The sequence below is a fragment of the Thamnophis elegans genome, unplaced genomic scaffold (assembly GCF_009769535.1).
Source record: "Thamnophis elegans isolate rThaEle1 unplaced genomic scaffold, rThaEle1.pri scaffold_72_arrow_ctg1, whole genome shotgun sequence".
Classification (NCBI taxonomy): domain Eukaryota; kingdom Metazoa; phylum Chordata; class Lepidosauria; order Squamata; family Colubridae; genus Thamnophis; species Thamnophis elegans.
In genome coordinates, this window is record NW_022473904.1 from 1 (window position 1) to 17,349 (window position 17,349).

Below are 17,349 nucleotides of genomic sequence, written 5' to 3' on the forward strand. Positions count from 1 at the left end.
CTTTTCTCTCTCTTTTTCTTATTTTTATATTATTTTTCCTCTCTCTCTCTCTCCTTCCTTTTGTCTCTCTGTCCCTTTTTCTTTTTTTTTCAATCTCCATCTTTTTTTTCTTTTCTTATTTATATTTTCCCCCTCGTCTCTCTCATTCTTTGTCTCTCTGTCCCTATTTATCTCTCACTCTTTTCTTTCTTTTATTTATTCTCTTCTCTCTCTCTCCTCCTTTGTCTCTGTCCCTTTTTTCATCTCTCTTCTTTTTCTTCTTTCTTATTTATTATTTCTTCCTCTCTCTCTCTCCTTCCTTTTGTCTCTCTGTCCCTTTTTTCTTTTTTTTCCATCTCTCAATCTTTTTTCTTTCTTTTTTCTTATTTATTATTTCTTCCCCCCTCTCTCTCTCTCTCCTTCCTTTTGTCTCTCTGTCCCTTATTTCATCTCTCACTCTTTTTCTTTCTTTTTTCTTATTTATTTATTTCTTCCTCTCTCTCTCTCTCTCTCTCTCTCTCCCCTTCCTTTTGTCTCTCTGTCCCTTTTTTCTTTTTTTCATCTCTCACTCTTTTTCTTTCTTTTTTCTTATTTATTTATCTCTCTCTCTCTCTCTCTCTCTCTGTGTATGTGTGTGTGTGTAGCAGTGGTGGGTTTCAAAAATTTTTGGAACCTCTTCTGTAGGTGTGGCTTGCTTTCCGGGTCCACTGGTGGAACCTCTTCTAACCGGTAGATTTGACGAACCGGGAATAGGTGCGAACTGGTAGGAACCCACCTCTGCTCTGTTCCTATCCCCTCTGTTCTCCATCCTTCTAGTACCACCACCACTACCGCTCTTTGTTGCTAAGCCCAGCCCGCCCTCCTCCTCCTCCTTTTCTTGAGGAGAGAAGCGGGGCGCTTTGGGGAGCGTGCGCGTCCTCGCGCGCTTCCCCCCCCCGCCTGCGCGCGGGAACCTTTTCCAGCGTCTCCTTTCCTCTTTCTCTCTTTTCCCCCCCTCCCCTCCCCCTCAATCGGGCCTTTCGTTCCCCCCCCCTCCCCCTTACTCCTTTTGTCCTCGCGACAGGAAGTCCGCGAGGGGAGGGTGTGTGTGTGTGGGGGGGGGGCAAGCGGCTGGGGGAGCCAGCCAACCCGCCAGCCTGGGCGAGCGCGAGGAGGAGGAGGAGGAGGAGGCGGCTGAGGCGAGCGCGAGGCGAGCATCCCCCCCAAAACGCTCGGCGCGCGCCGCCGTCACCACACCTCTCTCGCCCCCTCCTCCTCCTCTTCCCCTCCGCCGCCGCTTTTTCTCCCCGCCTCGTCCTCCCCACGCCCCATTTCCTCGCCCGCCGGGCGCAAGGATGGGCGGCCGAGGGGAACCGCCGCCGCCGCCGCCGCTGTCCCTCTAAAGCGAGGGGCGGCTATAATAGAGACCGGGGGTGGGGGGTGGGGAAGCCCCATTGCTTCAGCCCGCTGCCCTTAGGAAGTCGAAGGCCAGGCAGGCGGCCGCCCGCCCGCCCGGCTCTTGCATCTTCTTCCTCGGCGTCGTCGGCAGCAGCATCATCCGCAGCATCCTCGGAAGCCGTCTCGCCGTGAAGTCGGCGGCGCCGGCAGCCGCGCGGGGCCGTCCGTCCCTGCATGGGGGGTCTGGGGTCGCCCGCCTTCCTTCCCGCCGGCCCTTGGAAGAGGAGGCGGCGGCGCCGGCGGCGGCGGTGTCTCCCGCCCTCGGCCTCCCCGGGACTGACGACTCGGCGAGCGGAGGATGGCGCTGGGCTTGGCGCTCTGCAAAGGGCCGCGGGCGTCGCGGCTGCCGGTGGGCGCCAGCGCTTTGGGCTTCCTGGTGCTTTACTGGCTCTACATCTTCCCGGTCTACCGGCTGCCGGACGAGAAGGAGATCGTGCCCGAGGTGCTCCGGCAGCAGGGCAGGGCTTGGCGGAGGAACCACAGCGCCGCGGCCGAGTTCAGGTGGGCTCTCCTCGCCGCCGCCGCCTCCTCTTCCTCCTTCCGAGGCGAAGGGTGGGCAGCCGGGATGGGGACATTCGTGGCATTGGGTCTTCCCTGTTTACAGTCAATGAAATGGGAATATCCCCCACACACACACAAAAAAAAATCAAAGACCCGTTAAACAATATTAATGAATTGCATGCGAAACTCCTGTTTTTGCAAGCTATGGAACTGGATGTAGTGAGGGTTGAGTTTTCAATGTGATTCTCCACTGGGGAATAAGGTGACAGGCTGCCTCATTTGGCTGAAAAATACATCCGTTAACCCCAGAACAAGCAGTCGTAAATTGGGTGCAAAGCTCACCCAACAAATGTCTTGCTTAATTAACAACAGAAATGTTGGTTGAGGTCGTAACTTGAGGATCACCTGTATTTGGTCTTGAATCTAGAGGGAATTTGTTCTTCAAACTCATAAGCTTGTCCAAGCGATCGCAGAACTGAGAAATAGTTTAACAGGTATAACAACAAGGAGCTAATGATTGACTTTTAATGCAGGAAACCCTATACCGTTCCAGACAAATGACTATCCAATTGTCCAATTTTATACTCTTAGCCTGTAATGAAACGTGTCTACTTTAACCCTGCAGTTTTGTATCAGGATTTTTTCAAAGGCATTTTTGTAGGAGTGCACCAAATTTGGGCAGAAGGAACGTTGTGGATCTTATTTTTTATGAAGAGACTGGACAAGTCCCTTGTCTGAAATGGTATAAGACCTCCTGCTCGAGCAGGGGGCTGGACTAGAAGACCTCCAAGGTCCCTTCCAGCTCTATTCTGATTGTAATTGTAATAATTGTTATTGAGCCCTGGGCCGCCCGGATCATTGATATGACCACGCAGGGGGGGGGGGGGTTAGTCCTCAAGACAGAGCACGCCCCCCTGGCCAGTGTGCGGCGTGCGCGTTCGGAACCAGACAAAGAGCCTCGAGTTGCGCAGTGAATCTTGAATGGCACCGCTGCTTTGGGTACTTTAAAATGCGTGTCTCTGTCATGAAAACTAGGAGCGCCCGTTTTAGGAAGATCCAGCTCCCCCCTCTTTGAAAATCTTTCATCCCCTTGGGGAAGGAGCTTGCCAGCAGGATTTTTTTAAAAAGTTGTGTCCTTGCTGATAAAATGCAGGGAGGATGAAGGTCCCCTTTGCCTAACCAAGGCTTAAAGATCTTTTCTTAATGACTATACATACTTTTTTTTAAAGGTCTAGGAAAAAATATTCTCTCTTTCAAGAGTGGGTCTGTTTCAACCCTTTTACTCTACCGAGGTTTTAATTTCACCTTTTTTTAAATTATTGGGCTGCTCAGATAATGCGCACCGGCTGGTTGAATGCAATGTTGCATAAACCTTCTAAGCAGATCACACCCATCCCAGTTAAACATGACACCTATGAGGGCAGTGTATTTGAACAGGAGGGGGTTCACTTAAGCTGAAGGTAAAAACCCTGGTGATCTTAATACATGGAATTAAACACCATTAATGCAAAGGTGGGGTTACTTTAAAGCGATTCATCCAAATGTGTTTTTTTTTCAAAAGGCAACTGCACTTCCTTTGTTTCTTTTTTAATTAAAATTTTTATTTTCAAAACAAACATACAAATCCTCCTCCTTTACATACTGTAGAAAGTATATCAGTTGGTTACAAAAGGCTTTTGTGCATCTCTTCCACCGTCCTCAAATATAATTCATATTAATTCTAATATCTTAACTCGGATATTTATTATATTACCATCATCATACCTCCACTTTTATTTGACTATATTTAAAAGTCCTTCATCATAAAATATACCAAGAGTTAATATATAACCACATACTGGCATTTCATTTACTTATTTATAAAATCCTCCATTAACATTAAATCCTCACATCCTATTCTAGCTAAATTGTTTTTTCTTGAAGGCATTTCACTTCTCATTAAAGAAGCTTCTTCGATCCCAAAGGTGTTTGTTTTTTTTTCAAAAGGCAGATGGACTTTCTTTGTTTTTCCTTGGAAAATGTTGAAGAAGCTTCTTGGATGAGAAATGAAACGTCTCCAAAGGAAAACCAGAAAGTCCAGTTGCCTCTTGAAAAAGCACCCTTGTGTTATAGAGGGAAGGAGGTACAAAGGGGACAAAATTAAGGGTTTAGATATAGACAGACACTTAGATAAAGAGATAATACCCCTAGTTAGAGAAGAGTACAGGCAAAAGTTGAACTCACAAATAACTTCTGGGGAAATCCTGCAGGTAATCAAACAACTAAGATTAGGAACAATGTAAACTGCTTAAAGTTTGTGTAATGGCAAGAAGCTGAGTTCAACGCAGAGATTTTATTGACCTTTTTTTTTCTTTTTTCTTTTCTTTTCTTTTTTTAATTTCCTTGGTTTCAATATATCTTAGACTGTGTTTGATAAAAAGCTATACCGTGTACAGGCTCTGGGAAGTCGGGGGGGGGGAGGGAGGTGGGGTCATAGGGGGGAGGGGGGAAATATAGTATGTGCTAGATTTTAAAGTAACATGATTGCACTTGTATACTGTTGCCTTTTTAATTCTAGTGTAAAAATAAGAAGCTGAATATATTGATAGATAGTAGAAATACACCGAAGGGAGGAGCAGAGGGAAAGAAGAAAGAGGGGTAGAGAGGGTGGGAGAGAGGATCAGAAGGAGGGTGAGGTGGAAGGGAGGGAGTGTATTGGGAGAAAGGAGTGATAGAGGGGGAGGGGAAGTAGGAGAGGGGAATGTTGGAGGGGAGAAAGGAAAGTTGGAGGGGGGTGAAAGAAAGGGTGTATGGAGGGTTGAAGTGGTATGTTGGGTTTGTATTTTGGGGAGTATTTTTGACAAGGATGGCTGTGTTTATTGCTCAATGTTATATGGCCCCGGTTATGCACAGTATATAAGTGACTGTATGAAATGAAAATGAAAAATGAAAATAAAACATATTTGATTGAAAAAGCACCCTTGGGACAACCGTCACCTGCATGATTAAGGATCTCCGTAGACATTTAGCTAAGCTTCTTGGATGAGAAGCAAAACGTCTTCAAGGAAAAACAAAGTCCAGTTGCCTTTTGGGGAGGAAAAGAAAAACACGTTTGGGACAACCATGACCTGGATGACTTAAAAATCTCTATAAACATTAAATTCAGGTGTTCTGCAAGACTCTTATACAAGATTGCAGGAAGTGCCTGCTTTAGCTTTTAACATGCTCTTGCTTCTCTTAGTCTGTATTTAAACAGTTAAAATCTCACTTCCTTTCTGAGACACGGCTAAATTAGCGGTGTCTTGGGGCAGTGAAATCTGTGCTTAAAAAGCATCCTTCCCTTTATGCTTTCTTTTGAAAGAAAGCTTACCTCAGCAATCCTTTTTCTAGGTGAAGCAACGCACTGTTTAGATAGCTGGTTTAGTTGGCGAGATAAAAACACCCTCTTTGTTTTTTTCAAAGAATTTTTTTATTTTTTATTCTCTTACATGCCATTTTAAGTATCCATTCACATTGTTGTTATTCTTTACATTTATCATTCTTATATATTTATTATTTCATTTAATAGATTATAATATGTAGTTTGGGTTGCTTTATTTACCATCCCTTCCTCCTGTTGTATCATCACCTTCTTTTCCCTTTCTTTTCCCCACCCATCCTTTCCTTCTCTATTTTCTTTCTTTCTTTCTTTCTCCTCTCCTTCCCCTTCCTTCCTCCCTTCCCTTTCTCCTACTCCTACTTTTCCCCTTCCTACCCTCTCCTTCTTTCTCTCCCTTCCATCCTCCTCTCCTTACCTCTTCTTTTCCTCCTCTCTTTACCTCTTCCTTCTTCTCTTACCTCTTCCCTACTCCCACTCTTCCTCTTCCCCTTCCTACCCTCTCTCCTTCTCTTTTTGTCCTTCCCACCTTCCTCTCTTTACCTTTTTCTTCTTTCCTCTGTCTTTCTTTCATTCTCTCCTCCTCTCTCCCTTTCTTTTTCTATTGTTATTAGTGTATATTTCAAAAAAAGTGTTTCCTTGGGATGGTATTTCCTCCAACCCAAATATAATTTAGTATCATTTCTTATTCCCTTATCTTCGCTAGTCTACCCTAGTTATGTTCCCCCCCCTTTAGATCTTGCTCTCGAATATATACTTACATATTTAATATTTTCTTTTCTGTTTCCCCTTCTCCTGCCTCCCCTTTTCCATTTAATAGTGTGTCATCTGGGGTACTTTATCTTCTCCCTACTTTCTTTAACACCATCTTTAAGAAGAGAATCTGTAGCTCAGGATTGATGCTCTCTGAACTTGATTGTTTGTTTGCCTTTTCATTTGTTTGGCAAGCAAATAACTGAGCACAAAGAGCACCACAAATGGACTCCACAAATATTTTCCTTGCATTCTCTCCACACTCGCCACAGCCTTCAGAGAGCACCAGGAACTCCACAAATAGTTTTTTCCCTGCGTTCTTTCTCTGCTAGGCACAGTCCTGAACTTTTAGGATTGAGTCCATGTTGAATAGGAAAACCCGGAAATCTAGACCCATAGATCCTTTCTGTTCAAATGTCGAGACAAATGTTTACTTTAAGATTATTGAATCGACCCTTTGCTGAACACAATATGTTGAATCATAGATTAAGCAAACAGACTTGAGTTCTTACAGCGTGCTAATTCCCACTTTTTTTATTGAAAAAAAATCCACTTTAAAATTTCTTACGCATTGTGTAGTTTCTTCAACAGTGTAGTTTCTTACACACTGTGCTCGCAGCAAATCCCTTTGGACCAGCTCTTTTCCGATTTAGGATATCCTGTGAGACCTTTAATTGACGTAATTTAAGCTTCATCCCTAATGATGTGTTTAGGGTTAAAAAGAGTTCAGCCAAATACTGATTAAAATCGCTGCATTTCACTTTTGCTTCTGTTAATTTGTTAGAGCGTAATCTGTGCTTAGACTCTGGCGTGGGAAAGGTAGTTGTAAAATAATTATATAACATGCAACTATCATCATGTCTGCATCTGTCTCTTTGGATGTTGGTACACATGTTCGCTTTTGAATTCAGCTTTTTGTTTTCATTCATTCCACATAGAATACAGATGATGCATTTGGGGACAGTTACCTCTCTAGGCAGCCTGTATGGGCGGTCCTCGACTTACAACCACAATGAAGCCCAACATTTCTGTTGCTAAGCAAAACATTTGTTAAGTGAATTTTGCCCCATTTTATGACCTTTCTTGCCAGAGTTGTTAAGTCAATCGCTTCAGTTGTTAAGTTAGTACAGGTAGTCCTCAACTTACGACCACAATTGAGTCCAACATTTATGCTGCTAAGTGAGAAATTTGTTAAGTGAGTTTTGCCCCCTTTTTGCAACTTCTCCCACCACATTTGTTAAGTGAGTCACTGCAATTCTTAAATTGGTAACATGGTTGTTAAATGAATCTGGTTTTCCCATTGACTTTGCTTGTCAGAAGGTCGAATAAGGGGATCCCATGATTTCAGAACACTGCAACTGTCATAAATGTGAGTCAATTTAGGCATCTAAATGTAAATCACGGGACCATGGGAATGCTGCAACAGTCATAAGTGTGAAAATTGGCCCTAGGTTACTTTTTTCAGTGCCATTGTAACTTTGAACCATCACTGAATGAACTGTTGTAAGTTGAGGACTACCTGTAACATGGTTGTTAAGTGAATCTGGTTTTCCCATTGACTTTACTTGTCAGAAAGTCACAAATAATGATCATGTGACCTGGGACACTGCAACTTTCGTAAATATGAACCAGTTGCCAAGCATCTGAATTTTGATCAATTTTGACCTGCAACTATTGCAATTGTGAAAAACGGTCACGTTGCTTTTTTCAGTTCTGTTGTAACTTGGAACAGTCACTAAATGAACTGTTGTAAGCCGAGGACTACCTTTACCATGCTAGTTGTAGTATGCACCGCAGCATTCCATACCCCGGAATAATATTTTTCATTGTAAACTTTTTATTTAGGAAACATTGCTTGGATCGCACTGGAATAGAAACATTAGTAGAAAGGTGCAGGCCAGATGTCACAATAAGGATGCACTTGTGAAAAATGGGTAGATTTAAGGTTTGGCTCATTCAATGAATTTTGCAGTCTTACCTTTTAATAATAGTCCCCACATTGTTTTTCATTAAAGAAAATAAATTGTGAAGGTAACCTGATGGAGAGTGAGGGCAGGGGTCAAACGAGTCATCAGTTTGGAATTGCTACACTGCCAGAATAAATTTAAGTCCAGCTCCCTCCCTGTGAAATTTGTTAACTTCACAGATTTCTGTGAATTCAATCGGTTGAATCCAGAGCCATTTTGCCTTGACCATTAGTAGACCGGGTTCTTGTAGGATGAAATAAACTCTTAATACTTTAGAACTCTATTCCATCTCCTGGTTTCTTGCGCCTGACACCTGATCCCAAAAATATATGTGCCAGCTTCCCCAAAAGGAATTTCCAAGGAAAAAATCTGGCTTCAGTTTTGTTATGTCTGGAATCATACATAATTGAAGATTTTGATTAATTTTTTTTACATAGATGAAAGATAAGCATGAAAGTACATAATGATGAAAAGTTAGAAAGAAGAAAAAAGCAGGCAAAAAAATATAATAAAAAGAAAAAGTGCAATTACTTCCAATCTTCTTTGCAGCAGTTATAAATGATCTCTCCTCCCTCTCTCAGATTACTTCACAGAGACATTCCTTCTATCCCACATTCAATTTTTTGTTCGATCACCAAATCCAAAACCCATTTAATTTTTTTTTCTGTTTTCAGAAAAAAGGTCCACAAAAGCCCATTAGCCAGTTCTGCTAATGTTGCCATCTTTATAATCCATTGCCATATGTACCATCCACAGTCCTCCATTGTCGGTATTTCATTATTTCTCCATTGTTATGCATTTAATAATGCTGGAGTTACCATATAGAAAATCAGCCTTTCATAAATCATTTCCATTTGGCTACCTGTATGTCCCAATAAAAACAGTTCCTATTTCATCCCAATATTAATCTTTAAAGAGATTGTGCATACTTCTAGCCATTGGGGTGTCCAAAAGGAATTGTCGGGTGGAAATAATGTAAAAATCGTGGAGTTGATGTTTTGATCTAGAAGGGAAAAAATAATTCCCTTGAAAGCTTAAAAGGGACAATAGCTTTAAGGGACACTGGTAAGAAAATGTCTCAAATTAGCCTTCCATTTCTTAAGTCAGCAGCCTCAATTGGGTATAGCACTGAAAGTTCAAGAGGAAATGTTTTGATGCTTACCTTAAATAAGTCCTGTTTACAGAATGGATTGTGTGAAATCATGTTGACCATCTGTTGCAATAATAGCTTGGAAGAATTTACAGATGGGGTGTGTGTGTGTGTGTGTGTGTGTGTGCGCGCGTGTGGGGGGGGGGCTCGGCAGTTAAAGATGTTGAGCTTGTCAACTAGAAAGCCAACAGCCTAGGTTGAAGACCAGAGTATCACAGGATGGAGTGAGTTCCCAGTTCTTGCCTCAGCTCCTGCTCACATAGCAGTTCGAAAACATGCATATGTGAGTAGATAAATAGGTACCACTTTGTTGTGAAGATGACAGTGTTTTATGTGCCTCGGCATATAGTCATAGCTGACCACGGAAATGTCTTCAGACAATGCTGGTTCCCTCGGCTAAGAAATGGAGATGAGTACTACCCCTAGAGTCGGACACATCTGGACAGGGAAAACCTTTACCTATATGTTCTGACCCCCTCCTCCGTCCAGTAACGAAAGCCGAGACACGCTTAATGAGAATGTCCTTTAATAACAAGACCAGATTCTCGGTGGCTGAAAGCCAAGTAAACAAACAGATAAGGACCTTGGCAGCAAGTCCGTCAAACCTTGGCAGCAGTTCAAACAAACTCTGGCAGCAATCCAGCCTGCCAAGTTAGTTTCTCTTTAGTCCAAGCGTTGACTTCTGCAAGAAGGGCGTGGCACAAGCAGTCTCTTTTATAGTCTGGAGAGGAGCCTAATGACCATCAGCTGAGCGTAATTACCTCCTGTAATTACGTAGTTGTTCTTGATGCCGAGTAGCTCTTCAAAGGCGTGCATCCCGGAACAACTCACTGTTGGTTTCTGGATCACTCTCCCTTGTCTCCTCCCCAATGGTGGCCAACCAGTCTCTGCGCCCTGCTCAGAGTCAGAACCCTGTTCAGGATCCTCCACATCCTCCAGGGCCGACTCATAGGGCCCCTAGCTGTCGGAGTCTGGTGGCAGCTCCATACATACACAGATAGCCCAACTTCCAGTTCCTGGCAAAAATCCACCTCAAAGCAAACAATACATTCACTTAATGACCATGGCATTCATTTAACACCCGCTGCAAACATGTCATCACATAGTGACATGCTTTAAAATTGTGATTACTTATGCCCATTAAACTTAACCCTCATTGGATCATGTGAGTCATCAAAAGCATTGCTGCGCTGAATATGGATAGACGTTACGAAAATGGAATCCTGTCTGAGGAGAGAAAAATATCCATTGGAAAGTTGCAGGTAATAGGCCTAGGAGTGAGCTTGCAGGCCTTGCTGAACCAAAGTTTTAAACTAATATAATTGCAAAATGTATCAGACTAACATTTCCAAATGTGCTGACTTGTGCAAAGTCTGTACTTGACGTAAATATATTTAGTACAGGAAGTATGAGTGGGCGGGAAATGAGGAACTGAAAGTAACAGGTATCTGAGAACTTCAAATCCACATGGGGGTATGTGGAGACTGCAGGGGACAGGACATATCAGATGGGCACATTGACCTTGCAAAAAGAGGAAGTTACTATGGCTATATTCCGGTTCCACCACAAAACTGTGCTCGACGAAACCGCGTAGCTGACGTCATCAACAGCGCGACAACAGCGCGGAGACAGAAGCACGCTGTAAACGCTAAACCTAAAATTAACCCCTAAACCTAACCCCCCTAAACCTAATCTAAACCTAACCCTTAACCTAACCCTAAACCTAATCCTAACCCTTAACCTAAACCTAACCCTTAACCTAAACCTAAACCTAAACCTAACCCTTACCTTAAGTTGAATCGGCTTGCTTTCAAAGCGCTATTTAAAGCGCCCTTCTTTCTCCGCGCTCGCTGTTGTCGCCCTGTTGATGACGTCAGCGACGTGGTTTAATCGGGCGCGGCTTAGTCGAGCGCGGTTTTGTCGTGCCACGGATATTCCATAGGAATAGAGATGTGAAAAAGGTATAAAAATGATGGTTTGGGATCAGGTCGATGCCATTGATGGTAGCTGCTCCTCATTGGACATAGCTGCAATCTCTGGTCCGTATTGGCAATACGCCCAAGTAGGTACAGTCTTACTGAAGTCCTAATATAAAATTCTGGCATTTTTCATGTTTGAACTCACCATGGAAAGATAAACTTTTTGATTCAAAGCAGAATTGTGTTTGCATGTTTGCATTTCTATTTTTAGTGTTTTTGAATTCTTCTAACGTGTGAGCAAAGAAAATATTTTTTTTCTAGAATCAATTTTTATTAAGTAAAATGTTCTACAGTTTAAAAGAAATTTGAATTGGGGGAGGGGCAAGAGAACAAAAATGGAGAAAAGGGCTGAGTAAATAAGGCAGAAAGAGTGAAGACAGAGTTAACGTGGTTCTTACACATGATTTACGCTGGGGATGTTGATAACATGTAATCAGGCAACTGTGTGTACATCCTTCAGCTGCCTTCCTCTGCCTGCCAGAGAATTGCAAAATTTCATGGGAAAACTTCCTCTTTAAGCTGCTTTCAAAATAAAATCCTTAATTGCTCTGTTCTCCCCTTCTCTAAAAGCAGCTTCTTCTTCCTCTTCTCCTCCTCCTCCTCCTCCTCCTCCTCCTCCTCCTCCTCCTCCTCCTCCTCCTCCTAATTCATTTACTTTATTGCATTATTTCTCCCCCCTCTCTTCAAGGCAATAATAAAACATTCCTATTTTTTTTTTAACTAAGAAAGAAACCAGTTGGATATAAAATATAAAATGATAGCTGATAGTTTGGAGAACACTGGATTGTAGTGTAGTAACATGTTACGTATCTCTCGATCTTAACTATAAGAAGTTAACTTCTTCTATAGTTATAGTCCTTGGCTTACAACCACAGTTGAGCCCAAAATTTCTATTGCTAATCAAGGCAGCTGTTCAGCAAATTCTGTCCTATTTTACATCTTTTTCTTGCCAAGCTGTTAAATGACTCCCAGCAGTTGTTAAGTTAGTAACATGGATGTTAAGCGAATCTGGGTTCCCTTTTACTTGCCAGAAGGCCACAAAACGTGACCACATGATCCCTGGACACTGGAACTGTCATAAGTACATGCCAGTCGCCAAGCTGGGGATGCTGCAACAGCGGTAATTGTGAAGAGTGGTTATAATCACTTCTTTTAGTGCCATTGTAACTTCGGTCGCTAAATAAATGGATGTAAGTCAAGGGCAACCTTTACTTGATTTACCTTTGCCATTGCCACATCTGGGGTGGTTCTCCCAAGCTCCGTTCTCGCTGGTTGCAGGAAACTGTCCCAGCCCATAACAGAGTTCGGGACTCGTCTGCCTCACTGATGTCAGACTCTGAAGGCAGCTGATAACTGGCATACAGCCCTGGCCCCCTCTCTGCCTCTGATGCAGAGCCCTCATCAGAGCCTTCCCCAGACTCCAGGACTGGCCCATGTTCCTCCCCAACCTCCTCACTGTCCGACTCGGCTGCCAGCTCTGCTGGCGGGCCACAACAGGAGTATCGCTGCCTTCCGAGGTGGTGTCAGAAAATTCTTCCTGATGTCCACTCTGATTAAATCTGCTGTTCTTTATCCTGTTTTCTGGAACCGTTCTGAACAATTCTGCCTTGTCTTTTAATGACAGCCCTTCACATATTTGAAAATAGCTACCTTGTCTCCTAGCAAAGTTCCCATCTCTGGGCTAAGCACACCCAGTGCATCCAACTTTTCATTGTGCATTTTTTGCTGCAGGCCCCTGATCCTCTGAAATGTTCTCCTTTTATGCGTGTTCAGGTTGAAGTCTTGCCAAAATGCAGTGCCCATAATTGGATGCAATCGCATAGGCGCAGCCTAACCAGTACAGAAAAGGGAGAAATTATGAGTTATATATCTGCAAGGAATTACGGGGTTATAAAAACTATCCTTTCATTACCTCTAACCCCAGCTCATTGCATTTCTCTGGAATCCTTTGATTGGCCGCTGTTGGAAATTTAATGGAATTGGAAATACCTTCATTCTCAACTGCCAAGGCTGGTATAGGCAGTTAATATTTGGCTAAGCAGGAAGAGGGGAATAGATAAGTTGCTATTGGCAATCCTCAGAATATATAAGGAGTTTTGACTTTTAATTATGGAGGTAAAATTGAAACAAGGGCTTCTTTAGCTTAGAGAACTTTCACAGTGGATGTTTGTGTGTGTGAGGGTGAAAGAGGGGGGAAGGAGAGGGAGAGAGGGAGGGAGAGAGAGAGAGGGAGGGGGGGAATATAAAATTCTATGTTCAGCTTGCTGAATTCTAGGCAACCCGATTATTAACTAATCAACAATAGTGCTCAGATTGTGAATCTGGGCACCTATTGCATAGCTACATTCATACCTCATGCTTAACTTATTTATTAAATACATCTGGTTTTGCTTAATACCTCAAGAGTAAACCAGATCTGGACAAAACACTAACCCATAAAAATGCACCAACCTTTTGCATGTTCAAATGCACTTCATCATTCCTCAATATGGTTACATGAATCTAAATACTATCTTGAAGGATTCAGATGCAGGGAAGAAGGGCATCTAGGGTCCACTTAAACAAAGAGTCAGTCCCATTGAAGTCAGTGGGTCTTTCTTTCGGGAAAAATGCTGCTGAGAGCGTAAATCAGCATTAGCTAGGACTCATCTTCTGCCCTGTAACACTACAAGGTTGGATCATTTTGCAATTCTCCCCACCTTTCCCCTAAGTCAGGGGTCGGCAACCTTAAACACTCAAAAGAGCCACAAAAGTCCTAACCAGAAGCCCCCCGTTCAGTTTTGGAGCCAACCAGAAGTCTGGTTCCCCCACCATAGAGTTTCCTCCTAGTGTGGCATCCTTTTTCCTCTACCTGTCCTAACTGAAAGCCCTATCAATTGTGGAGCCGATTGGTGACAGGGAGCTGCAGCAGAGGGATAAAAGAGCCACATGCGGCTCCAGAGCCGTGGGTTGCCTACCACTGCCCTAAATCCACATGGTCCAAATTTCTGCTTGTGAATCTCCTTTTTCTGCATTATTTTTGTGATGATCCCCAGGTGCTTTAATGCAATCCATTTTTAGCAAACATATGATGCTAAGAAGGCTCAGAAGCAAAAAGCAAAAGAAAGAAGGGAAGGACTTATCAGCTGTCTGATGAATTAATCATCCCATTAGTCACAGATGGCAGGAAATGGCTAAGGTCGTTGGAGGCATCGTTTCCAAGTTGCTTAGAGTTCCAGGGCCCAACCTCTGGAATTATTTTAGATCAGAACAGAATGAGTCCCAAGGGGTTCTCCTTTTGCATTTCTATTTCAAAGCAGGGTCACCTTTATTTACCAGAAGGTGTCAGCTTCATAAGTCTCATCTTAAAATGGAGACTAGCTGTTGCAGGAAGTGAGTCCATCTGCTCAGGAAGAAGAGACAGATGGAAGCTTACCATTTAGAGTAGAATAGAATAACAGAGTTGGAATGGACCTTGGAGGTCTTCTAGTCCAACCCCCTGCTCAGGCAGGGAACCTTACACCACTTCAGACAAATGGTTATCCAACATCTTAAAAACTTCCACTGTTGGAGCATTCACAACTTCTGGAGGCATCTTCTGTTCCACTGATTAATTGTTCTAACTGTCAATTAGAAATTTCTATTCCAAGTGTGGCCTTACCAGGCGTTATAAAGTGGTATTAACACTTCACGTGATCTTCATTCTATCCCTCTGTTTATGCCGCCTAGAACTGTGTTGCACTGTTCCCTCTAAGGTGCGCGCCTGCGCGGCCGCGCACGTCGCAAAAAAATCCCGCGCAGCAGTTTCTATCTGCCGCGCAGAGATTTCTGTAAAGGAAACGTGGGGAAGTCCTTTGCAGGCGGCTACAACTGGCCGCCTGCAAAGGACCTCCCCAGACTTGTTTTGAAGAGCACGGCTCTTCAAGTCCATGTTCGGGGCGGGGGATCCCTTGGAGAGGGGATTCCTTCCTGCGAGACCCCGCCCAGAAAATGCGGAGAGCGGCAGTGGAGACCCGGGGCTGCTTCTGCTGCGACTGCTGGACTCTGTGGGGCTGGGAAGGGGGGGGAAGAGCGGCGGGGCTGGCGGTGGCCGGCGGTGGCAGGCTGGTTGGCTGCCTTTCCACCGCTGCCCCCTCTGTGTGGCGGCTTTCAACCTGCTCCCCCGACTCGTAACTCCTCCTGTTTTCCCCCTCCCTCTTACATGCCCCCTTGGTGCAGCGGGCTACTGCCGGCGAAAGGAGTGGGGCAGGCGACATTGCACAACCGGGTAAATTATAAACCACAGATTTTAATCCTATTTAATTTTTAATGGTATCAAATTTAGCTATAAAGTGGCCTTACCTACTTTTTTTTCCCTGGGCCTGCTAAATTCTGGTCCCTGGTGATACAATGAGTTAAATGCATTCTGGCCTGGATTTCCTATTGTGCAATTTGTGTCATGGACTTAATCATTTTAAATTCCATAAAATGCCAGTACACATCCTTTCTGCCAAGAGATCAGAAAAAACAATGCTCGAATCTTCTGATATTTAAATGATTTATAATGTTGTTTAGATATATAATTTGGATTACATTTGAAAGCTATGCATTGATTAAATACTACAGAATACAAGCAGTTCTTTCTTTTTTGGTTTTAGAAAAGGATAATTCCCCTTTTAGCCAGGCTTTTTGAATTAGATTATGGTGATGTTAACATCAGTTTTTAAGTAGATTTCAAATTTTTTTAAAAAAATCTTTTAGCTGCTTTGAATACCTTGGAGATGAAAAGATGGCGTACAAACTCAAATAACAAAAAAATAGTACTTTCATTTTGAAAAATAAATGCAAGACTTGATTAATTTCATATCTTTATTTAAAATAGTTTTGGCATGGCATATGGTTTTATTGATTCAGTTGGAAATGATGTGGATGTTGTATCTGATTCTGAGGTATATATATTGTTAAGTAACATAACATATAGCATATAGTCCAAACTTGCTAGACTATTTAATTGATCTTACTACTTTAAAGGGGGAGAGTTTCATGATAAATTATTTTATTACATTTATGTTGCATTTATATATTATATTTATTACATTTATATTTCACATTATATATTTGTATTTATTTTAGTGTTTATTGTCAATTTTGATAGATATTATATTGATATATCAATACTGATTTTAATCATACTAAATAACAATTACTGCTATTATTTATCAGGATTAAATATTTACAGTTTTTAATATTGAATTAGTCGTATTTTAGAATAATAGGATTATCTTTTAATAGGATAATTGGCAAAATCTAATTCAAATGTGATGGGTTGCATTCCAAAGAATGTGAGAGGACAGGTTGCCTGCAAAATGCCAGGACCCTGTTGGTGCCATGTCTCTCTCTAGCCAGTCTAACAATGTAAAAGCTGAGCAGAAGTCTTTTTTTTTTCAGGGTGAGCGGAAAAGTATAGTGTTTGAGTAGCACATTTTCATGCCTGGCATTCATCAGGCTGAAACCTCGCTCGCAATCGGCGCTTGACGCTTGGAATGTTGCGCAAATGTCCAGCAGACGTGACAGCAGTTAAAACTGTGGCTCTCTTAGGTGCTCAGGCATGAAACTGTGCCGCTCAAACACTATACTTTCCCGCTCACACTGAAAAAAAATTAGAGGGAACATTGCTGTGTTGGCTTAGAACTGTGTAGGATAGGGGTGTCCAACCTTAGCAACTTGTGGACTTCAACTCCCAGAATTCCATCTACTTGGAGTCCGGAAGATAAAACGGATACTGCAGTCGACTTCCATTATAATATCCATATGTAACTGGGCAATGTTGGGCAGCTAAAGACAATCTCAAGAGCAGAAATCCAGGAACCTTTAGATCACTGGTCACCAACTGGTGGTCCGTGAGAAAACTTTGTGGTCTGCAGAAAAATTATGTGCATTTTTTATATTGTACGAAATACTATTTATCTTTTTTTTAAAATCATGTTGGTGGTCCATGGGAATTAAAATTATGAATTTAGTGGTCCCTGAGCTCCAAAAAGTTGCCAACCCCTGCTTTAGATCATCATTTCTCATTTTTAGCAGCTTTAAGATGTGTGGACATCAGCTCCCAGAATTCCTCAGCCAGCATGCTGAGAAACACTGTTTTACCAATAAAGAAGAATGCTTGTAGCTCAGGGTTGAAATGAGTGGTCCTCGGTGCTCTCCGAACTTGGCTGTTTCCTTGTAGACATTTCACGCTAGCCCTGATGATGTTACCTAGTTCGAGTA

At 42.7% G+C, this 17,349-nt stretch overlaps 1 protein-coding gene across 1 annotated transcript in view; it reads left to right on the forward strand.

Annotated features, from left to right (window-relative positions):
- Positions 1 to 1,255: 1,255 nt before the first annotated feature.
- LOC116523628 (alpha-N-acetylneuraminide alpha-2,8-sialyltransferase-like) overlaps positions 1,256 to 17,349 on the forward strand; it is a 50,467-nt gene continuing 34,373 nt past the window's right edge. Inside the window, exon 1 of the mRNA XM_032238742.1 lies at positions 1,256 to 1,917. Within this exon, the coding sequence (XP_032094633.1) occupies positions 1,715 to 1,917 (203 nt within the window). The 5' untranslated portion in view covers positions 1,256 to 1,714. The remainder of the gene's footprint in view (positions 1,918 to 17,349) is intronic.